The sequence below is a fragment of the Polypterus senegalus genome, chromosome 10, assembly GCF_016835505.1.
Source record: "Polypterus senegalus isolate Bchr_013 chromosome 10, ASM1683550v1, whole genome shotgun sequence".
Lineage (NCBI taxonomy): Eukaryota > Metazoa > Chordata > Cladistia > Polypteriformes > Polypteridae > Polypterus > Polypterus senegalus.
The window spans coordinates 61,677,184-61,701,696 of NC_053163.1; the positions used below are offsets into that span (position 1 = coordinate 61,677,184).

Sequence of the window (24,513 nt, forward strand, 5' to 3'; positions counted from 1 at the left end):
GTGCTTATGCAGAGGAAGATGAGATGGTCAGGGTGGTGTTTGGCACAAAATCAGCGAAACAGCGAGAGAAAGTTTTAAGTGCTGGGTCTTAGCTAACATTAAATACAGCCGTGGACATCGCACGACATGGCACCAGCACAGCTGGGAAACTTCGATGCATGTACACTGAGCGGCTCACGTGAACTGACGCAGTGCGCAGACAAAAAGCAACAGTTCCAAAGAGTGCTGAACAAAAACCGAATTACACAATTGAGAAGGCAGTAAAAAAATATGAAGTGTCTGATACATACAAGCATATTCATAAGTGCAGCTACTGCGGAAACAAAGCACACAGTGGAAAAAGTCAATGTCCCGCTAAAGGAAGACAGTGTAAAAAAAAAACCCGTGCATGCAGTGTGTCGGGTCTCAGATAAAGAAGAAGACGAGCTGTTTATTGATGCAGTAAGAAACGAATCGATGAATGAAACCTGTTATCTTTACAACGATTGACAAACACGGAATGTAACTTGAACACAACACATCCTACAAATACGAACCTGACTGAAAGAAATAATGATAATCAAATCCTTGATGACAGCAACACTCAATAACACTCACAAAACAATTAATATAGATTGACAATCATGATACGTTATTTTTAAAATGTTCTTTTTCATAACTTCTTTAACACACTACTTCTCCGCTGCGATACGTGGGTGTATATATATATATATATATATATATATATATACCCCGATCTACATACTCTCAAATAGACAAGCCACATGCCGTGGTGCAATTGTAGAGGCTTCGCCTTTAATGCTGACATCCGAGGTTCGATTCCCGAGAGGGGATGCACTGAGTATGAACGCGCGCTTCCCGATTCATTTTACCCTCCCATCCCCTTGATTTGAGACGTATAAAAAAATATGCAGTTAACGCAGAATCATGTTACGTTATTTTTAAAATGTTTCCTTTTCTTAGCACAAGCACAGCTGAGAAGCTTCAATGCATGTACTCCATAACGTGTAAAAAAAAAAATAACGAATTTAATCACAGTTTCAATTCCAAGCAAAGGGGAACTTTTGTCAATGCATGATTTCCTGGTACATCGATTATACTGATGCACACATCAGAGCTACAAAAATGTTAGAGTCAGAATAAAGCACGTTCCTACGACTGATCGGAGGAAAATTTCATTTCAAAAGATGACGGAAGCCTTGATAAAAGCATGGTTTTGTGCAAATTGAAAAGCAAGCAAAATCAGATGCATTACAGAAAGCGGACTTTGTGGCTCTTACTGGGGATCATTGGACTTCCGTGACCGTTAGTAATTCTAATTACATCTAATTACAAAATGTTCAATGATCACACAGTTTTAGCCTAATGTACAAAATAATTTTGGCTAAGGTTACTCAGAATTTAAAGATTAAGTTGGTCAAATTACCTTTTATGTTTCTGACTTATTTTTTTAACAAGAAAAACTGCACTTTGTGTTGAAATTTTGGTTATTATTAAAGACAATACCATTCTGAAAATGTACTTAAAGTACTTAAAATACCACTTTATTTTTAAGTCTGCCCAATTTTAGCCAGGGATGATATTTTTGTTTCTGTTTTGAATTGAAATGCAGTTTAAAAGCAATTTTTTTTCAGAAATTAAAAGAGCTTGAGTTTACAATATTCATGTCCATGTCTATTATTTGATTCTGTCGCCCACTAAAACCCTTTTAAATTAAAAAAAAAATTTGCGATTTGGGGCAAATTTTCATGTGTGATTACATACAATTAATCAAGATTAATTATTACACAACCTCTAATTAATTAGATTAATTTTTTTAATCGAGTCCCACCCCTAATATATATATGTAGATAAACTGTATATATATATGTGTATATACAGTATATATGTAGATATGTATATGTATATATATGTGTGTGTGTGTGTGTATATGTGTATAAATGTATATATATATATATGTCTATATTTGTATATGTGTATATATATATATGTATATATATATATATATGTATATATGTATATATATATATATATGATGTGTATATATATGTTTATATATATATGTGTGTGTGTGTGTGTATATTGTGGAGCCGACCCGGACACAGACAGGCAGACATGTTGTTTGTCACCACCACACGTATTTTATTTACAACTATATTTACAATAAATGGTCACTAAGACCCAGTCCAAAATAGTGCACAAACCCCAACACACAGTCCTGGCCTCACAATGCCTTTTTCGCGGGCCGCCTCCACACCTCTCACGTGCCTTGTCCTTCTTCCACCGGACTCTAGCCCTGAATGAAGGGAGACGGCCCCTTTTATACTCTCCCGGATGAGCTCCAGGTGGTTCCCGGCATTCCCCTCTTGGCCACGCCCCAGCGTGGCGGAAGTGCCGGCTATCCTCCCGGCAGCTCTCCAGGTATCCTTCTAATTCTTCCCCCCAATACTTCCTGGTGTGGCAGAAGTGCTGAGGCAACAGGTCCCCAAGGCACTGGGGCGCCTCCTGGCGGTGACCACGAGCCCCTGCAGGGTGGGGCTTCCATGCCCTCAACTTGTGGCCCCCAAAGCAACCAGGTAGGCGGACCCCACGTGATCCAGGGTGGGAGCAGACCCACATCCGGTCCCTCACAGCGTCCCGGCCGGGTTGTTGCCCCTGGCATCCCTGACAATATATATATATATGCCAGACAACACAATTACATTGACAATCATGTTACGTTATTTTCAAAATGGTTCCTTTTGTTTTTCATTACTTCTTTAACACACTACTTCTCCGCTGCGAAGAGCGGGTATTTTGCTAGTTTATATATAAATCTCTAAATGATTTAATCCCATATGTTTTCCAAACATTAAAAACTGTGCAAGTTTGAGAGGGTGGAAAAAGGTGGTTATCATGTAGAGGTGACACAGATAAAATATTCTATAACTTAAAGTCTTTCCTACATTGGTTCCATATTCTGAATGAATGAAGGACAATTTGGTTGTTAGTACTGATAGCTTGTATTTACTGGTGTACAAAGTAAGAAATATAAAGAAGTGCTGCAAGGTTTCATTTCTATTTCAGACCAAGCTAGTGTGTGTTCATCTGTTTGTGTCAATGTCCAGGTATTTATAGCTTGAATGTTTGCTGCCCAGTAATAAAATTGAAAATTAGGTAGAGCCATGCCACCTTCTGATTTAGGCCGCCTTTTGAATGTGTGGATTTTTTGAATTTCAAATAAATGAGGTTATGATTGAATCTAATTTCTTGAAAAAAGATTTACTAATGTATATGGGGATGTTTTGAAATAGGAACAGAAGCTTAGGGAGGATATTTATCTTCACAATATTAATTCTTTCTGCTAAAGTAAGATGGAGGGTAGACCATCTACGCATGTCTTGTTTAAGTTTATCCAAACAAACAGCAAAATTTTGTTGAAAATGAGCTTCATATTTACTTGTGATGTTTACCCCTAGGTATTTAAACTGATCTGCAATTATAAAAGGGAAGGTGTCCAATCTAATGTTGTTTGCTAGAGAATTCACTGCAAAGAGTACACTTTTATTCCAATTAATTTGAAGTCCTTATATCTTTTGAAATTCTTAGGGTTGTAGGCACATGATTTTGTGGGTCTAATATATACAGTATCATATCATCTGCATATAGTGATATTTTCTGTTTAAATCCTTCTCAGAAAATTCCCTTTACCTCTGATGCATTTCAAAAGAAAGCAGCCAATGGCAATTACAAATAGCACTGGTGAAAGGGGCATCCTTGTCTAGTACTGCATTACTACTAGTTTGAAGTAGTCTGAAATAATGTTGTTATGGCAAACTGAAGCTTCTGGACTGGTATACAGTAGATTGATCCATGCACATATGTTTGGGCCAAACCCAAATTTATGCAAAGTGGTGAACAGGTATTCAAATTCAACCATATCAAATGCTTTTTTTGCATCCAAAGATAATATGATCACTGGAGTGTTAGACTTCAATGGGTGAAGATATTACATTAAATAGGCATTGAAGACTGGAAGCCAAAAATCTACCTTTAATAAATCTGGTTTGGTCTTGTGATATTTCCGAAGGAAGCACTATTCCAGCTGGCTTCTTACATGCCTACCAAGGCCATTTTTCACTGATATCGTTCCTTAGTTTCCTAACAGGTGCACACGTCCCTCCTTCTCCTGTCCTTGATAGTTTCTGTGAGTCATTCTTTTTCTATCCTGTTCCTTTCTTTCCCAAATTAGGAATTCTGCTTCAAGCTTAAAAAATAATGCAATTTGACTGATTTTTTATTTAACTATTTGCTTGGCATATCTTATTTGCTTGACATTCTAATTTATGCTAAATCTAATGTTTCAGAAGCTGTTAATTTACTTTTATGGCTATTTATGCTAATATATAATTTTTTTCTCTTCCATACATGCTTATGGATTTGTTGTGTTAAGATCTTGTTAGCCTTCTCTCCATGTTCATAGTAATGATGTTGCAATTTAAAAATGAGTTGTTCTGTTTCTTTTGTTGCCAAGAGGTTGAGTTCTGATTGCAAAGCCCGTCTTTTTTTAAAAAAGTGCCTCATTTGGAAACCTGGCATGTTCTTGATCTATTCTGGTAATTTCAATGATTAACTCTGGTGCCTTCTTGGTATCCGATTCCAAGAATGCTTTCTATTCTTAACACTCCTGGTGCTTGATCTGTGGGATTCAAGACAGATGTAACATACTGTATTTCCATTGTGAATGCTGTGAACAATCTCTGATCACTTGGATACTGTTGGCAACACAGGTCTTGAATCAAGTGTTTTCATTCAAATGTACTTTAGCACTGAGGTGCCATCAGTCCAAAATATATATTCCTGCGGGAGTATTTGCAGTCCACCTTTTAGCATCTTGTCTATTTTAACTGCCACAATGGCTGCAGTTAGCTCTAGTGTTGGAATTGTGACATGCTTCAATGTTTCCACTCTTAATTTTCCCATGAGGAATAAACAGTATTTTGTCACCGCTTTCGTTGGACAAGAGAAGATATGTAACAGTGCCATGTCCATGTTCACTGGCATCTGCAAAATGATGCATGTGGGCTGACTTTGTGGTTCTAAACCATGCAGGTGTGACGCGCCTCTTCACATTGTAGTTCTCCAATAACTGTAAGTCATCTATCCATTTTTTTCTATTTCGAAATGTGATTGAGTTCCAATTTTTCATCCCAGCCCCATTTTCTCTTTGCATAAGTCTCTTAAGATAAGCTTTGCTGGCAGTATGGTGGGTGCTAGAAAGCCAAAGGGGTCATAAACTGAGCCAACAACAGATAGGATACCACACCTTGTAGCAGATGTGTTTTGTAACTTACCTGAAATTTGAAACTGTCTGTTTTTGTGTACCACTGGATGCTCAGCACACGTTCTGTTGGAATGAGACTATTGCTCAAGTCAAAATCCTTTTGTTCAAGAGCTCTGTCTTCTTCAGGAATACACATAAAAAAAAAAACTGCTCTGCTGTTACTCATCCACTTGGTCAGGTGAATTCCCCCCTGGAGCATACAGCCTGGAGACCTTTCACAAATTTTATGGCTTGTTCTTCTATTGCCACTATGTAGAAATTATGGATACACAGTGTGTATATACACAAAGCATAAGAAGTGCAACTAGGTGAAGAAGCAGCACCAAAAGGATATACTGTCATTTTAAATTCTTCCAAGTCTTAATTTCAGGCTACCACAAAAAGCATAAAAGATCAGTGTCTTGATCTGGAACATTACCTTGGTAGAACAATGATTTAATACCTGTCATTAATGCCACAGGCTTCTCTCTAGCTCTTGTAAGGACACAAATGAGTGTGCTAGTTGGGCCAGGACCTTTCAATAGATATTCATTAAGTGAAATCCTTTGATAGGTGGCTGTACAATCAAAGACCACTTCATTGCAATTCAGGCTTTCTTTGGGTGCCTTGACAGTGTAACCGTTCTCTATAATGTCTCTCATAAACGCTTTATAGTCTTTTTTCTCTGTGTAAGTGCCACTTTGTGGAGCAGCACCATGAACTGAAGGAGAAAAAAAAAATCTATTAAATCATTAAATCTTACAGCTTCTCCTTCCCTTTTTGGTAATACAAGCTGTTAATCTCCACTCACGACTCAGATCATAAGGAAGGTTGGGAAAGACAATACAGTATACAGGTTTTCACCAATATTGAATTTGCTCCGGTATCCTCATGCAGTAGGCACAACATCCAAACAGCAACTGAGAAAAAGAGCCAAATCTACCAATGGTCCTCCATCTTCTGCTGAATTGTGTGGTAATGCACCTTACTGGCATTACTAGTAATTAAATAAAATTAGTTAAGTGTCCTCTGCCGTCTTAAGAGAGAGGCATTTGTTTGGGATAAAAAGATATAAAGAAAGGAAACGTGCCTTTTTTCTTTTATATAGTGTAGAGAGACGTCTTCGCTGACGGTATGAGCGCCTTTTTGGGGAGAGTCGCGGCGGATTTCATGTAGACTGGAGAGACAGCCTTGCCATTGACCGGCCAGGATGGCATTGTCTGTCCTCCACTCCTGCACGCGTTTCCCGCGCCCTCATTAACATCCATACATCCATTTTCCAACCCGCTGAATCCGAACACAGGGCCACATTAACACTAAAAGTGCAAATGAAAGTGCGAAGCGCCTTAATATTAGTTTACCGCGGTCTAGTAAAAGGATCCCGTGTTCGTAGTTGTCTGAGCTGTAGCTCAGGGGAAGGAGGAAAAGAATGGAAAGTGCTTACATTCATTAAAGGAAGAAGCGCAGTCTGCGTCTGAAAAGCCAACACAGCTATGCGCGCGCACGCCGGCTGCTCGACTTTTTATAGTAATTATGTGGGATAGTAGACGCCGCTTTTCGCAAACGCGTTCATGTCATTGCATACCCCGGGAGGGATGACGTACGGCGGTTTAATTGGTCAGCGTAGGGGTGCCGAATGCAAAAGGGAATCATGGCCTCTAGAGGGGGTTCTTTCTGACTAGATCTTCTTAGAGAAAGATACCGGGCAGAACGGCATTTTGAATTACTAAGCATTACGGCTTGTGCTTTGCTTTTGTAAATATTTTTCATGTATATATAAATATCTCTCGATTAACTTGGAGGTATTTTTTGGGTTGTGGTTATTGGAGCACTGTTTATTTTTATTAATACACTTTTTTCTGTATTTTTGAATATTTTTGGGTGAATCCAATGGAGGAGCAGCTTCCTGACTTGGATCAGTGTGTAGGAAGACAGCTTCACATTTTGCTTTTGTGTATATATGTGGATTTCACTAGTTTGTGTGCAGTATTCTTTTTCATTTTGGACTTTCAGGAAACGCTGTAAATACTGTATATAGTAATTTCTGGGCTCCATTTAATTACTGTTTTTGTGTGTCCTTTGTGGTATTGGACTGTGTATATAATATATAGATTCCGCAGGACATTATTTTTGAACATTCTTTAAATGCACCTGTAAATAAAACCTCACGTTATTTTTCAAAAAACACAACCCTTTTTGTGTCTGTGTCTCCCTGTCTTACACCATCATCCTGGTCACTCTCGGTCCCACATACTAGACACCTAGAGTGTAGGCTGGTGCCTCCAATTCCCACTACATGGGGTGTCACATTTTGATTTGAGGGCAGTTCAAAACCTTTTCAATGTATGTATTTGCCAACCATCTCCATAGTAGATTTTAAGCAGTTCTCATGCCTTTTGATAGCTCCCTTCTGGCCTAAGTTCAAGGCAGGCTTGAATGAGTTCTTGTGGATGGCCTCTAGTATACTGCTCTAGGAAATGTAATTTATCTTGATCTCACTCAAATGCACTATGCACGGCGTAATCAAATGCTCTAATAAATGATATGTTAGATGGTCTCCATTAAATATTGGTTTATCTGTATGTGGTGCTGGAGGTTTATCTTGCTTGTCCCATAACTGGGCTAACATTCTAATAACTTTGGTGACTGCCTTATAACTTTCAGTGTGTTTCTGTATGAGCACATCCAATAGATCATATGTTGGCCTCTGCACTAGTTGTAGGTTGCCTTTCCACTTTAATCTATCGCATTCCGATTGTTCAAATGTGACTGTCGATGAAGATGCTGGTGCCACAGCGCTTAGCTGGGATGACAAGCTGCATTTATTGTCGAGAACACGCTTCAACTGGGAGGCTTGTCTTAAAACAACAAGAAGTCCGGTGCTTCTTCTGTGCTAGTGTTAGCGTCTCACCTGCTTCTCCCATACGGGCCCTGCAACAGGCTAGACGTTCTCAATGCAGCTGACCTTCTTATTGCCTACTTCTGCTCCTGCTGTCAGTTGCCTCACCGATCCTTGACTTGGGAATCCCTCAACAGCCAACGCTCTCACGTTAGAGACACAGAGTCCCAAGTCCCACTACCTCCTGTGGAGAGTCCTGCGCCTTCCCGGTCACTCCCGCCCTACGAAACAGACTTCTGCGGGGGCGACCACAACCACTGCTCCCGGGTGTTGGCCAAACACCCAGGCTGCCTTCAGCTACCTGCGAGCACTCGCCCACTTCGTACTGCACCGATTTGCTCGCCTGCTTCCTGCTCCCACCCTCTGTTTACTTTTTCTTTTTCGAACTCCCTCTTCTCGTTCTTTTTCCTCTACTTCTCCGTTCTCCTAAGCGACTCGTGTTTCTTATATAATGCGAGGGGCCATAGCAGCTGTAACAAATTTACCACAGAAATAATCACGGATGTGGGCAGTTCCTCACCGAGTGCACAGGTGAGAAACACCCACACCGCAGATCACCCCGCGGCATGCCACAACCACTACACCCCGTCACGAAGCCGCCACGAGTGTGATTATTTATTAAAAGAAATGGCCTTTGCTCAGCGAGCTGTGGACCTGCTATACCACATACCACCCCCCATAAAACTCCAATTGCATGGGAAGGCTCCACACCACTGCCAACCCAATGCAACTGGAGCTCAGGTCCACAGTTCGGCCACTCTACACTGCACTAAAACAAAAGCACTAAAACAAACCCAAGCCCCCTTCATATAAACAAGACATTAAAAGAATAAGAACTTTAAAAGACAATTAAAAACCAGCAATAATTAAATGTCCATAAAAAGCTCAATCCATAAAAATGTCCTCCTCCGGCTTGGGTACATGGGTTCTTTCAAAAGTCAGTTACCAATCCCACTTGCTGCTCTGTCTCCTCTTCTGGCCTCGAACCAAGCTTCGCAGTATGGGCTTTTTCATCTGTGGCGCTGAGACTGTGGAATGCCCTTCCTGACTACCTGAGAGCCCCACAGTCGACTGAGGTTTTTAAACGGAATCTAAAAACTCATCATTTTAGAAAGATATTTTGTTAAAGTATTCATAGATTTTCTTGTTTTATTATTTTTGTTTTTACTCTGTAGCACTTTGAGATTTCTAAAATATAAATTGCAATATAAATAAAATTTATTATTATTATCTTCTAAGTTTGTTATATGCTCTGGTGGCTGTTGGATTAGTTCAGTTATTAGGAAAGCTGGGCAACATGTGAATAACAAGTACCACCTCTGTTACTTTATCAATTGGGAAATGAGTTACAGCAAGACCAGATCTATCTATTATTATTATTATCTCTATTATTATCTATACTAATAAAAGGCAAAGCCCTCACTGACTCACTCACTCATCACTAATTCTCCAACTTCCCGTGTAGGTAGAAGGCTGAAATTTGGCAGGCTCATTCCTTACAGCTTATTGACAAAAGTTGGGCAGGTTTCATTTCAAAATTCTACGCGTAATGGTCATAACTGGGACCTATTTTTCTCCACATACTGTAATGGACGTTAGCTCGATGGCCGTGGGGGGCGGAGCTGCGTGTGACATCATCACGCCTCCCACGTAATCACATGAACTGACTGTGACCACAGTACGTAGAAAAAAAGGAAGAGCTCCCAAAGAGTGCTGAAGAAAAACACCGAATACTTTATTCGCGAGATACAAGTTTAATGAGAAGACACGAGGTATATATGAGACTTTGGATCACTTTGTAATGGAGTTAAAATTGCTGTAGCGAGAAACTTTTAAGTGCCGGGTCTTAGCTAACATTAAATAAAGCCGTGGACATCGCAACATCACACAAGAGAGCAGCTCACGTGAACTGACTGAACGCAGTACGAGTAATCACTTCCATGCATCAAACCTGTTCAAAAAACGCATTACACAATTGACAAGGTGATGGCTTTATATGTCGTTCATTTATAAAACAGTGGAGAAGTTGTGTAAAGGCTGTTTCACAAAAAACCAGCAGAGCGTCTTATATGAGCAGGCAGTCAGCTAAAGAAGGGAATCAATAAATATCTATAATCGCAATAAACGAACAAAAAATAACGTACAAGCCGCGGATTAAATAAAGGAAATGGGTACCTGAACAGTAAAGTAAGTCTCGAATAGCTACACAATAACTATAAGAATCATAATAAATGAACAATAAAACAGTACAGAACCACGAAGCAAGGAGAAACGATGGCATTATATGGCGTTCGTTTATAAAGCAGCGGAGAAGCCGTGTGAAGGCAGCTACACAAAAAAAACAGCAGAGCGCCACACTCTGAATGTATTCCTCGCATCACCGTTATACCCTCCGATCTCCCATTTCAATTCAAATGCCTCAAATTTCCAGTAAGGCTCTGCTTTGTGATGACAATTACTAAGTCTCAGGGACACACCCTACAAAAAGTTGCCATTGATTTGAAGCAACATTGCTTTCCTCCTGGACAAAACTATACGTTGCATTCTCAAAAGTAATCTCAGTGCACAGCTTGGTCATATTACAACCGGACTGATGAAGTGACAATGTGGTATACAAAGAGATCCTTAAGAGATAGTTATTGGTATATTTTCCCTCAGTTTAAAAAGGTTTTCTTTTCTTCTTAATAAAAATTTAAAAGCAGTTCTTCGTCGCTGCGAAGCGCAGGGATTTTGTTTATATATATAATAATAATATATATATAATAATATATAATAATATATATATATAATAATATATAATAATATATATATATAATAATATATAATATATATATATATAATAATATATAATAATATATATATATATATAATATATATATATATAATATATATATATATATATATATATATATATATATATATATATATATATATTATTATTATATATATAAACAAATCCCCCTGCAGCATTTACTAAGAACTGCTTTTAAATTTTATTAAGAAGAAAAGAAAACCTTTTAAACTGAGGGAAAATATACCAATAACTATCTCTTAAGGATCTCTTTGTATACCACATTGTCACTTCATCAGTCCGTTGTAATATGACCAAGCTGTGCACTGAGATTACTTTTGAGAATGATAATAATATATATATAATATATATATATATATATATATATATATATATATATATATATATACATATATATAATTAAATATATATATATATATATAATTAAATATATATATATATATATAATTAAATATATATATATATTATATAATTAAATATATATATATATATATATATAATTAAATATATATATATATATATATATATATATATATATATGTATATATGTATGTATGTATGTATGTATATAAATGTTTCCTTTTCTTTTTCATAACTCCTTTAACACACTACTTCTCCACTGTGAAGCGCGGGTATTTTGCTTGTCACATATAAAAATGAAATGAACCAGGAGATGGTCTTCCTCATAGAGTTAAGCCAGTGGTCACTTGTACATTACTGCATAAGCATGTTGCATGGAAGAGCACATGGTAAAAATGGAAACAGAAAAATGCCAGCATTAATTTGCCAAGGCCACAGGCACGCACCCAGATGGTAGATCCATCCAGGTGTTAGAGATAGCTGAATCATATCTGAAGCATAACTCTTTTAACTTTTACCTTTTGTCATCAAAACTTTCTGTATAAGAGATTGATTTCCGGGCAGTTCCATATGCTTGTAGTGAATTACATTTATGACAACATTCATTTTGATCTAATGTAGCTTAAACAATTCCAATTATTTTTGAATACATTTATATTAAGACATGCTTTTTTCCCTGTACTCTGTCCATTTAAATCAAGAGTGTCAGTATTTCCCAAACTTTGGTGTGTCACAATGAAGTTTTTCATATGCCAGTGTGTTTGCAAACCACAGGAAAAGTTCCCCTCTTTGAATTTAGTGAAGGTAACGGATGTAGATTCTTAGTAAACCATCGGGATTTTAGGGGAGAGGGGGTAGGCTTAGGTTGTCCTAAATGATCACCAGAGTGTCAAGACTGTTAATGCTTTTCCTCCTTGGTGAATTAAGCACAACTGTCCTAGTCAGTGTGGGTTTGGCCTTCCAGGACTGGCTTAGATACACCTGTAATGCTGCTGCTGTGAGTCGAGCATGATTATCGAAGTGTGTTTTAATCCAGTATCGGCTGCAGCTCACAGGCTAGGAAATGCTGTGGCAAATCAACATTTGGGAGGGGGCTGACAAGTTACTTGCTGGGGTAAAACAAAAATAAAGCTAGCTGTGAATTAAACAAGCTTGGCTTTGATCTTGTTCATTTGTTCACTGCAATAGCCAGCCCTTAGCACCGTACTACCTAGTCTGGGCTGGACCTGCAGATGGTACAGTACGGTCTCTTGCTACACTGCAACTGACCCCCAACTGAGTGCTTTTACTAAGTGTAGCATGTGGCCAGGGCTCTTGCCCGGCTGGGATGCCTCCATGCTGGGAGCACTGGGGGAGCATTACCTCCCCCAGAATGCTAGATGGAAAACCCCCTGAGTTGCAGCAGTGCCTCAGACTCCTGCAGGGCTGCATGGGAGTTGGAGTGTGGTGCAGCCCTGTTGGGATCCGCAGGCGCCGCTGCAGCAGGAGCTGCGGAGCCCTTATGAGTAGTTCTTCCACCACACCTGGAACTGCTGCCAGAAACGAGTAATCAAGCACCTGGGGCACTTCCGGGTGCATTATAAAAAGGAGCCAGCAGTCACCATTTAGCGAGCCAGAGTCGGGAGGAAGAGCAGCAGCGATAAAGCTTGACCCGAGACGTGAAGGAGAAGAAGGGTGAAGAAAGAGACTTATGGTATTGTGATGTGCTTGGACTCTGTCATACTTGTGGGGAATGGCGTTTCCCACAAGGTAAAAAGAAAATAAAATCAAGAGTGTGCATTGAACTTGTGTCCCACGAATGTCTGTGTCAGTTTCAGCTGGCGGTGCCTACCTTGTGGGCTACATAAGCATGTTGGAATTTTAGGAGTTTAACTGCATGCGTTTTAGTTTAATGCTTTTAAACAATTCAATATTTAATAGAGCTTACCTTTGTGGATCATAATATCAAACTACTGTGTACATATTTAGATTGACTTTATAATTGCTTCTTTAGACATACATGTTTAAAACACTTGTTTCCAGGTACCATCTATAAGATCCAACTGCAGAATATTTGAGATATAATCATGTATTTTATTTACAAAGGAGCTACAAAAGATAATTCTCATTTACAGGCAAGTTGGCATTTCTAGCACTAAAACAGCCCAGTACAGAAACGTTGCATAAATATTTGTTGGCTCAACAGCTGTGGTGTATACTGATACATACCTTAACTATCAAGCCTGACTACCTTTCTCTTCACTCTGTATACCTTGGACTATAAATGTAACATCAAATCCTAACATTTGCAGAGTTCTTCTGATGATTCTGCACTTACGGTGGTGTTCATAAGTAAGGGTATAGGAGTCAGGTGGAGAACTTTGTTCCTTGGTGCAGAAAGAACTGAATGCAACTTAAAACCTGCAAGACCAGGTCCATATCAATGATCGGCTGGTGTGTGAGCAGGTGTGTTTTATTTAGTGGAAATTAGTACTTTTTATCTTAGCAATGTTATTTTCATTTCAGTAACAATGTATGCCAAAAACGCTACTGTACATTTTTAATGCTGGAATAACTTCTGTGATCCATCTACTTGTGGTTAAGGGACAATGTAGAAGATGGGGGAACTTTTTTGTATAAATGTTTAAAACAGTTTTCACAAATGTACAGAGTTTTACCTGAAATGACACAAGGTTTTGAAAGGGTTGAAGCTTTAACATTTGCAGTGGCGATTGAGAAATGATTTTGTGTTCTTGTTTATTTTTATAAATGTATTTATAACAATTTAAACCTGATCACTTATTTTTCAATAGGTAAACAGCTTGTGCTTGCTTCATTTGCACATCCAAGTCAAGGTAGCCACTGTTGCCAACAGAATGTTATCTTCAAGTCCATATTACCAACACTTTATGGCACAGCAGATCTAGTTATGTTATGAGTGTGAATATTGTACTTCTGTCAACAAGTAAAAACAGAGCCAGAAATTAGTGAGATAACTAGTCCTATTTTTGAATAACTCTAATACCAACCAAAAAAAGAGAAAAGCCAAAAAAAAACCAAAAACAATTGTATGTCATCCTCTGAAGAGTGTTAAAGACTCTTCCCTGAAGACAAGATAGTCCAAAGAGACAAGTGTAGAAGATAACAGAGGTTTCCAAGCGCACACTGGTGATTAATACACCAAGCAAAACCTCAATAAAACTGGGACTTAGTGAGTGGCCCAACTGCTTTTCAATCCGTTGGCTATTTGCACAGTATATATCTGGACAGATCACTTTCAAACGTGAACAAGGGAACATCTGTGGAAGTAAATATACTTTCACATTTAACACATTTTGCTTATTCCGGGATTGAGTGATAAAATTTGTGTCTCAGAGTAGTAAGTTCTGAGTGCACAGCTCCATCCCGTTTTAACATATTGCATTCCTGTACCTTGTAATGTTGCCTGTTGTGAACTTTTTTATATGTAAGCCAATCTGCAATACAGGGCTAATTATCAATTGTGTAATACACACATTTATTCTTATTTTACGTGCGACAGCCACAGCTCAGTATTTGCTAATCACTTAATGTCTTCATCCACACAAAGTGTTAACATTTGTCTCCCTTTAACAGTCTTTTCCCTGTCTATATACAAAACATGCTCAGCTAAGATTGACTGCCAATATTTAGCTGATTCTGTATAAAGAAGTGTGTCAGGCAACAAACTCTTTATCTCATCCATGGTTGGGTTAAGCTTTGCCTTCTACTGTATACAGAACAGATATTTATTAAACAAAAGCATGCAAACAGCCAATAAACTGTGCTGGTAACATATGGTATTATTGTATATATAAAGAACTACTCCCTTGTTTATTTTTTAAAATCGTCAGGCGGCATCAAAGCAAATGTCTCCAGCAAAGGAAAGCCACAAGTGGAGAAATATCACACAGCTTATTTTCAAATGTATACTCAAGTGCTGTCCATACATCAAGAAAGAATACAGGTAGTCCCCAGGTTACGGACATTCGACCTACGACACAGCTGTGATGAATGCGCCTCAGTAACTGCCGCTCCATCATCTTCGGCCTGTTGCAAGCAGTGGCTGGAGGGGGGCGATTTTGCTGCTCGTGCAGAGTAGTGCCCCTCGGGTGGCAAGCGGTGACCCATGGTCCATAGTCACCGGGGCACAGGTATCGCTTGTGTGCAGGACGATGGTTCGTGGCCCGCCCACTACACTGCCGCAGCTACTGCTCCTGACTGGACGCAGGCTGGATGAAGCGGAGGGTGCTGTTTCACTGCCCGTCCAGCACACATGGCTGGTAATGCTGCAAGCAGTGACCCGGTTGTGGCTGAACAGAGGCCACTGAAGGTGAACGGGGCAGCGGGGGTAGCATTATAGTGTGCATCGGATGGCTGTCTGTTGAACTGGGGTTGGGCGATTCACTACCCGCCTTTGGCCAACACCGCGTTCATTCTTGGTGGGCGGACGCTAAAGGCAGCATATTGTAGTGGAGGTGACTGTGTGGTGGGCGAGTGATGAACCCCTGCTCACTCATCCCCCCCCAAATCATTCTCAATAGCAAGCCTGCTTGTACTGTTACGCACATAGCAGGAAGTGGTCTCTTGTCAGTACATCAGATGTGTTGACGGGTGCCTTCCTCCTGTGATAGCGTGTACAGTGCTGTGCAGAAGAGCTCATCTTAACCTTTTGTCTTCACCCTTCAAGAATGTCTCTGAAACACAACTCTGATGCAAGTGCTGGTGATACAGTAAAGAAGAGAAAAACTATCACCACTGAAAATAAAGTAGAAATAATAAAAAGGTCAAAGAGGGGTGAAACTCCATCATTCATTGGCAGAGCACTTGGTTACTGTCAGTCAACAATAGCTTTTATTAAAATAATGTACCTGTTCCGACTTACATACAAATTCAACTTAAGTACAAACCTATAGTCCCTATCTCGTACGTAACCCGGGGACTGCCTGTATATGTTTTTGAATACATAGCACTTATTAATCCTCTAAAGGTGGCAAATTAAGAGAAAACGAAACCAAAAGGTTTCTGTTATTTTCTAATTAATTTAAATCCCCACACAATTTATGTATCTGTCAAGCCTTTGAAATAATAGAAAACTATTTCCCATATCATAATATGTTGAAAACAACTGACAATCAGACTAAGGTTGGTATAATATCAAGAATAAAGCTGTGAAGCTATTGCTTTTGAAAGGACTTCAGAAAGAATGCTCATGTGAAGTTATTCCACTGATGCACTATATAAAACACCTCAAATTTTTCACTTGGATATAAATACAAATTTCAAACAGATCTTTGTTTGAACAACAAATTCAATGTCACAACACTATCACTAACCTGTGTAGATGTGTAGTAATGAAGAAACCCAAATACTCAAAAACTTGATGTTCCCAAATCATATAAATTTATAATGGTGCTTTTAAAATAGCTTTCCAATTCAGTGCACACCACTGTTCAACAAGAAAATTGAGTTAACAACAAAAATAGCAACAATAAAAAAGCAACTACATTAAAATGAACCTCCAACCCCCTGAAACATCTCAGTAAACAGACTGAAACTGGGCCTGCCAGTCTGGGTGTACCAACTTCAGTTTTCAAAAAATTTATATTGATTTAATTTCAACTGTAACACCACTTCAATTTCAGTAAAAGCACTCGTAAAACACTACGCTGAGAAGAAACTTCAAGCCAGCACATGTTCTTTTATAGACTGTTTGAAGAAACTAACAAGACTCTGGTAGTCTTTGGCTCATATGCAATACAGTAGCCATGAAAATCTGGCTACTTCATTAAATAAAAAATAAATTAACCATTTCATATGAGCTTCAATGCAGACAAATTGTAGAATGGTAGAAGAAAATTGTACTTTTGCAAGAAATGATTTAAAAGATTTAAAAAGTAAGGAATCAGTTGTATAAATTAATAAAATCTTAAATGTCTAATGCCATTCCACCAAAAAAGAAAATTTTATTTGGGGTGAGGAGTTAGGTTTAGTTATTTTACCACACAAATTAGTAAACATGTATTCAGGAGATTCACATCTCTCAGTGCATTAAAAGACTTGGCTGCTTGCATAACCACTGTATACAGTATTGTGATAAGACATCCCATGTGGTTTGCTTATGGCAATAATCAATAACAAAAAAAAAAAAAAAACAAAAAAAAACCAGAAAATTAAACAACCACCATTTGGATCTGGTTTCTTACAAGTGCCCCAAGCAAAATCAAGATTATTTCTTTTAATCAATGTAGTATCAAATTAAATTGCTGAATTCAATGACTAGAAGATTTGAACCAGAATAGTGCACATTGTAAAAAAAAAAAAAAAAACCAAAACATTAAAGCACAACCATGTAGGCTCTATTCAGAAATAACAGGGAAAGACAACATATAATGCATTAATAAAATAAATAAATACCAAAAACTTGGCAAAGACATACTTACCTTTACCTCTTTCACGGGAAGTTGTACAACAATATTGGAATTCTAAAAGGGATTGCTTAGAAACCAGCTTATGTGTGGATGGCTGAATTGTAAAGACCCTGGGCACAATCTTGTTCTGTTCAGAATTTCACTCTCCCTACCGTCCCTTTTGAAAACAAACACACTGTCTTAAAAGACAATTGGAGTTAAAATTAAGCTATAAACAGCAGAACAACTGCTGATATCAAGATGGGGAACAAATTAATATATCTGACAGATTTTCATTTCAGTTTCAGATTGAGAAATGCAGCTATAAAGGCAAGAAACAGAAAATTATAAACAGGATGACCAGACAATCTGCAAAAACATGAAAAAGCTCAAGGAAGCACATATTTAAAAAAAAAAAAAAAAAAAAAAAAAAAAAAAAAATAAAGATGCAACGGCCAGGAAAGAAGGTATGTTCAAGATGCAACTCATGGAGGTTTCCAATACACTGCGAAAGAAAATTCTTCTGTCCAGTTAGTTTGGCATGACAAGCTTTCACAGGACCTTAATAGGTATTTCAGAACAATTTACCTCTTCTAATTATACAGAAACCTGTTAATGTTGATCTTGTTTTATAAAATGTTTTACATCCAATCTTATGCATTTAATTATGAATGCATTCTTATCACAAATAAAAAGCAAGTCTTGCTGATGCATCCATGTGGTTGTGTTGTCTTAGATCCTCAGCAATCTACAAGCATCAAAATTCTTCACAAAGCACTGTCAGTTGTCTTAAGTCATTAATTGAGGAGGCAATTAAAATGGACTTTGAGAAATGCTGCAAATATCTGCAGTCAAAGAAACCTCACCCCTTTCTGCTTTTAACTTCAGTAACTGCGCTCCGCATGAGTGGAGTCTCTCTCTTAAAGGGGTTGAATAATTGAGTACAAAGAAAAAAAAAAATCAGCATCTTTAAAGAGCGTTTAGACAACTTGAAAAGGCTCATCCACAAAGAATCAGGCTGTCTCAGTGGTTTCCAGCTGTTTAAAATTAATGAGATGATCAGGCTTGTTTCCTGTACTGTGATGTTCCCACATCTGCAAATACAGCTTCTCTAGCTCAATAGTGTACTGCTTAGTGTTGAAGAGTGGACTGCAAATCCGTTGCTTCCATACCTTGGCACGAATCTTTTTTAGGCTAGAAAAGAAAAATACACAAGAACATTGAGAAAAAGACTTGTGTTGCAGCTAGCAGTGTAAACTATTTTTCCTGAATTATTTTAATATCTTATTACTTACTATTCCATATCTGTTCCAAGTTTCACAGCTACATCTTCATACTCTTGTCTATTTTGGGCAATAAGTTCTATACATCCCAAGCAGGTTAGCTGAGAAGCTGCAACACGTGATGCAAGTGTTTCTCCTTCAAGAAAATAAAAATGAGAATTTTACTTATCAAAGCCAATTAAATAAAATACTGTACCATTTTATTAATTTTAAAACAAACATTTTACTAAGCATTTTTAATTCCTTTTCTTATAAATTGGAGCACTACTACTTACTAGCACAGTACATGATAAGAAGAGAATTCATTTATTTAAAAAAAACAAAAAAAAAAAACAAATGAAAAACAATGTATATATCTACTATTTACAAATGTGTATGATAATAGAAAAAAGCATCTGAATGAATAGCAATATACCACCTTAAAATCACTGGAAATACTAAATAGGACAGAACTCTTGTTTACATTCAGAGATTTTTTTTGCATTAGTTGGAATGGATGCAAATGCTGAGGAAAAAACAAGACATTCAAAAGAGAATGCATACAAAAGCTACAGTATGTCACCCTCATATTTTACTACTTTTTCTTGTAGCCATGTTATTTACTGCATTTGGATGAAAAGCTACTGGTAATTGGCTATAAGGTAGTTCCACGCAGCAGTAAATATTCCCTTCCTTTTAATCAAGTGAATTTCACCTTACGGCTTGCATTACTGCAAGCTTAACAGTGACTTTTTAAACATAGTTCTTAATAATTAATTGCACTCTGCAGGATATCTGTGAAATTTTAATCGGCATGTTTCTGGCACTATACGGATTTGTAGCATCGTACCTTTAATTTTTAATTTTCTATGAAAAGTCCAATTATAGCAAGGAGTTAAAAAAATCTTTCTCTGCACTGTCACTGGCACCTTTTCAAAGAGTTTGATGAGCACAGAGTACATGGTATGGTACTCAGTGTTCTAAGACGTAAAGACAAAAAAAAAAAACTGGTTTCTAATATTTTCACATATTTTTTTCATAGTACTTACTTTTAGCAAGCCTAACTAGAAGCATTTATTCGTCTGCTGTTATTATTGTCAATCAGTGTGTTTTTGTTTGAGTGATGTTTGCTGAACTAACTTGTTTATCCATGGCAAGTGACCAGATACATTGGTGCAGTAGCCAGCAGACTATACCAGGTATTCTTTAAAATTCTACATAAGAATTTGTATCACATTTTTAAAAAGTTAAAGGCACTTACAGTAATAATATACCGAAGAATTTACACCTGACCAAAAAAAAAAACTTTTTTTTTTTTTAAAAACTCAAATATCATAGTCTAGTGGATATGACCACATAATCACGGTCTGGTGCTGGGAAAAGAAAAGAAAAAAAAAAAAGCCTAAAAACAAACAAACCTGTACTGAGAGTCTTTGGAAAGGGTGGTCTCAACTGAAGTACCAAGTGAACCCTGGAGGTGTTCACATTTGGTATGAATGTGACCCAATACTTGAATGATCTAAGCATATGAAATACTGTGCATTATGAAATATATTTCCCTCAGTAATAAGGCAATCTCATTATACAAATAAATCATCACACGCTTCAGAATCTGCAAAATTACTAGTCAATCCAATTAATCTTATCACCTGATTCAGCCTCAAAGCCTTTTTTTCTTGTACATTCTGATTGGATAGCAGCTGACCATGAAAATAAAGGTGCAGATTCACCTGTGAACGGGTAGATCAAACAGAGTTGACAAGAAATGAATGTCCATTGTGACCAATGATTAAACCTTCTGATCGGCACAGATGGGGCACCCTCTCAATGTATGTGCAGTTCTGGCACAATGCTGCCACTGGATGGCACACTGAATATACTATGATTTATATTGTTGAATGTCATTCAAAATTTAGTACTAAGCAGAATCTGAACAAGGTAGTTTATATCGGAGTGTCAATACACAGTACATATGATACTTCATTAACTTCTTTTTTCAAGTATGAGGTTCATTCTACTCATTAGCATCCTTTAAAGTGACCATTAAACTGCCATATATTAGTTTTATTTTTCTATTTGATGCAGAAAACTCAAAACTCTTACATGAACTTACCTGGCATAGTAACCATAGGAGTGCCAGCCCACAATACATCCATGCCTGTGGTGTGCCCATTGCACAAAGGTGTGTCAAGGCAAACATCTGCAAGCTGTCCTCTACGTACATGCTCCTCTTTTGGCGCAACAGGGGAAAAAATAATACGACTGGAAGGCAGGCCCATGTTTTGTGCATACTGTTGAATATTAGGCTCTCCAACAGCAGGGAACCTCAAAAGCCAAAGTACACTATTTGGAACACGTTTCAGAATCTGAAAATTAAGTAATACCAAGAGTGATAAAAAATATTGAACTGATGTCCTTTCTTAACCGGGCACTAGGGCTATCACATCAAATATAAGTTTTTGATTATAGTCTGAACATATTATAAAATAATTAAATGCAAAGGCAAAAACTGACATTTAAATGTAAAAGAAGAGTTGCTTTACCTGTCCTCATACCAATTTTTACTTGGCCCTAACGATGTACTATCACATTTTACAGATCTGACATCAATTTTGAATGATTACCTTACACCGATCAGCCGTAACATTAAAAAAACTGACAGGTGAAGTGAATAACATTATTTCACTACAATGGGCACCTGTCAAGGAGTGAAATATATTAGGAAGAGAGTGAACAGTCACTTCATAAAGGGAATGTGAAAAAGAAAGCATGAAACATGGACATGCATAAGGATCAGAACGACTTTGACAAGGGACAAACCTTGATGGCTACTGGGTCAGATCATCTCCAAAACTGCAAGTTTTGAGTGGTGTTCCCAGTATTTAATGGCTACTACGTACCAAACTAGTCTAAGGTAGGACAACTGGTGAACTGATAATGGGGTCATGGGTAGCCACGGTTTACTGATGAGCATAGGCAGCAAAGGCTAGCCTGTCTGATGCAGACTGCAACACAAATTTCCAAAAAAACATAATGCTGGCCAAGACTGAAAAGTGTCAAAACCTATGTATGGACCCAATGCCCTTGCCGATTCCTCTCCACTTCTGAAAGTGCCTACAATGGGCATGAAGTGGATAGCAAAGGAAGGAAGAGGCTTAGTCTGATGAATCACGTTTTCTTTTTGATCACGTGGATAGCTGGGTGCATGAGCGTGGTTTACCAGGGAAAGAGATAGTCGCAAGATACACTATGGGGAAAAGGCAATCTGGCAGAGGCAGTATGATGCTCTGAGCAATGCTCTGCTTGGAAACCTTAGGTCCTGGAATTCATGTGGATATTGTTGCAGACCATGTACACCACCTCACGGCAACAGTATTCTGTGAGGGCAGTGGCCTTTTTCAGCAGAATAATGTGCCCTGCCAAACTTCAAAAATTAAATAGGAATGGTCTGAGAAACATGGCAAAGAGACTTTACTGCTAAAGTTGTATACCTGATATAATGGTACACTTTCAGAAGTCTTGTGGAGTTCATGCTACGCAATATTAAGCAGATACGTCAAGGCTGAAGCTGATCGGTCTATAATGTCAAAAGTAAAATGGAGATTTAACTGAATGCACAGGGGTGAAAAAGAGAGCACAGTAAAACAAGAATATATGATAAAGTCTTTGAAATGCGGACTGAAGTCATCCACATTACACAGTGAAACAAGTTAGATTAGCAACAGAAATGATTCACTCAGTACCAATACCTTAATGATGAATCATTCTGAATGACAATGAGTTTAAACAAGGAAACAAATGACAATCAGCATTTTCTTTCATGAAAAAGATGGTTCTGCTCTACTCCAATTGTAATGACTTTAAATATAAACCTGTGGTACAATCTGATCTGATCTTATCTTACTCCCAACACACAAGCCTATTACTGACAGCAGCAGCTTATTAGGGGTTGTTTTTAATATTCTATATATTCGCCTCTGATGCTAACGCCCGAGGTTCGATTCCCGAGAGGGAGTGCAGTGAGTGTGTATGCCTGATGAGCCCAGAATTACAGCGACACACGTGTCGCGTACTCTTTGCATTATTTGACAGTAAAAACTATTTCAACCATTCTATGATCTGCTTCTCGCAACTGAAAGAGGGCACCGTGGCGGATGTTAGCCGACTTGCTGACCAACCACAAGCGTTACCTGGTAGGTAACCACCCACACAGTCAGACTGTGATTCAGACTATGAATGCCTTGAATATAAAAATAAATATAAAATAAAATGCACATACACTTTTCTTAAGCTTCAATAAAATTTTAATTTCTCCTTGGTGACAAATAATAACTATTAATCTGACCTAGTTCAAAGGGTGCCATTTTTTCATTCTCACATTTGCTCAAGATTTAATGTACTTCATTTCAGGCAACAATGAACAAACAAATCATCAGCATGTCATACTCAGATCTGCATGTAGCAGGTAGACTTGTCTCTACCTAGGCTTTAATGTTTTCAAAGACATAGATTAGCTAAAAATGAGTCCTATTTTAGCTGACAGACCCAGAGTGCACATTATTTTAAGGTGTAGATGTTTCAGACACTTACATTAGCCCACATTTGAAGAGTTGGTGGATCAATTTTGTAAAGCTGATTGAAATTACAATAAACAATGGCATCTTCAGGAAGTCCATATTGGGAACGAGTTGTTACAATAATTGTGCGAGGTACCTCTTCTCCAGTTGCTGCTTTGTTATTTATCTGTGAAGTACAATACTGGTTGAAAATACAGCAATCATACAATCATAACAACTGGTTACTCCTGAGCTAGGCACAAATAAAAAGACTAGGCTTTTAAAAATAATAATCTCTGAAAAATATGTAAAATAACATACTAATAACATGATGGTGAAAGACAGCAACACTTTTATGTCCCCAGTTTAGTTTATTTTTGTTTTTGGTTCAATTTTTAAAGAGCAAAATACATACATTGTTCAGAACAATGGCTGTGATTATCCGGCCTTTCTTAGGGTGTACTTACACTGGCAATTTGTTCCGTGCTCGAGCTCGTTTTTCCACATGTAACCTTGTAAAGTTAAGTTTGTTTGACTAATGTGATCTCTGCGTACTGTGCCCTGGCCTACTTGAGGTGGGCCCAAGCACAGTTCAGTAGCATAAACGTGCCCAAGCATGGACAACAGACACAACATCGATGATGCAAGAAGTCAGTGCAATTCTCATTATCTTTTGAGATAAAAACAGGTTTTTATTCTCACCTTAGTTGGCAAGAAAAGCTGCCATTCCTCCCTTAAGGTCATTTGTCACTGTAAAAATCTCAGACGTGCAGGATGATTAACAGCAAAACACTGTGCTTCACACTCAAATCTGTAAGAGGGTAGAGCATTATCCTGCCCTGCAGGACTCCAAAACAACTACAAAATAAGTAAAATTGTTTTGACATGCATTCTACCACTCCATGCTCAAATCTT

General features: G+C 37.9%; 2 protein-coding genes across 4 annotated transcripts in view; both read right to left on the reverse strand.

Moving 5' to 3' along the window:
• gcna (germ cell nuclear acidic peptidase) overlaps positions 1-17,212 on the reverse strand; it is a 60,939-nt gene extending 43,727 nt beyond the window's left edge. Inside the window, exon 1 of the mRNA XM_039765838.1 lies at positions 16,707-17,212. Coding sequence (XP_039621772.1) covers positions 16,707-16,768 — 62 coding nt within the window. The 5' untranslated portion in view covers positions 16,769-17,212. The remainder of the gene's footprint in view (positions 1-16,706) is intronic.
• Positions 17,213-17,316: 104 nt separating this feature from the next.
• Positions 17,317-24,513, reverse strand: part of ogt.1 (O-linked N-acetylglucosamine (GlcNAc) transferase, tandem duplicate 1) — a 50,681-nt gene continuing 43,484 nt past the window's right edge. For 2 of the 3 annotated variants that reach the window (XM_039765835.1, XM_039765836.1), the window contains exons 19-23: positions 23,633-23,785; positions 21,156-21,408; positions 20,692-20,772; positions 19,076-19,199; positions 17,317-18,974 (exon numbers count right to left, since the gene is read on the reverse strand). In XM_039765835.1, coding sequence (XP_039621769.1) covers positions 18,794-18,974; positions 19,076-19,199; positions 20,692-20,772; positions 21,156-21,408; positions 23,633-23,785 — 792 coding nt within the window. In that variant the 3' untranslated portion in view covers positions 17,317-18,793. The remainder of the gene's footprint in view (positions 18,975-19,075; positions 19,200-20,691; positions 20,773-21,155; positions 21,409-23,632; positions 23,786-24,513) is intronic. The other variant, XM_039765837.1, reaches the window with a different exon arrangement.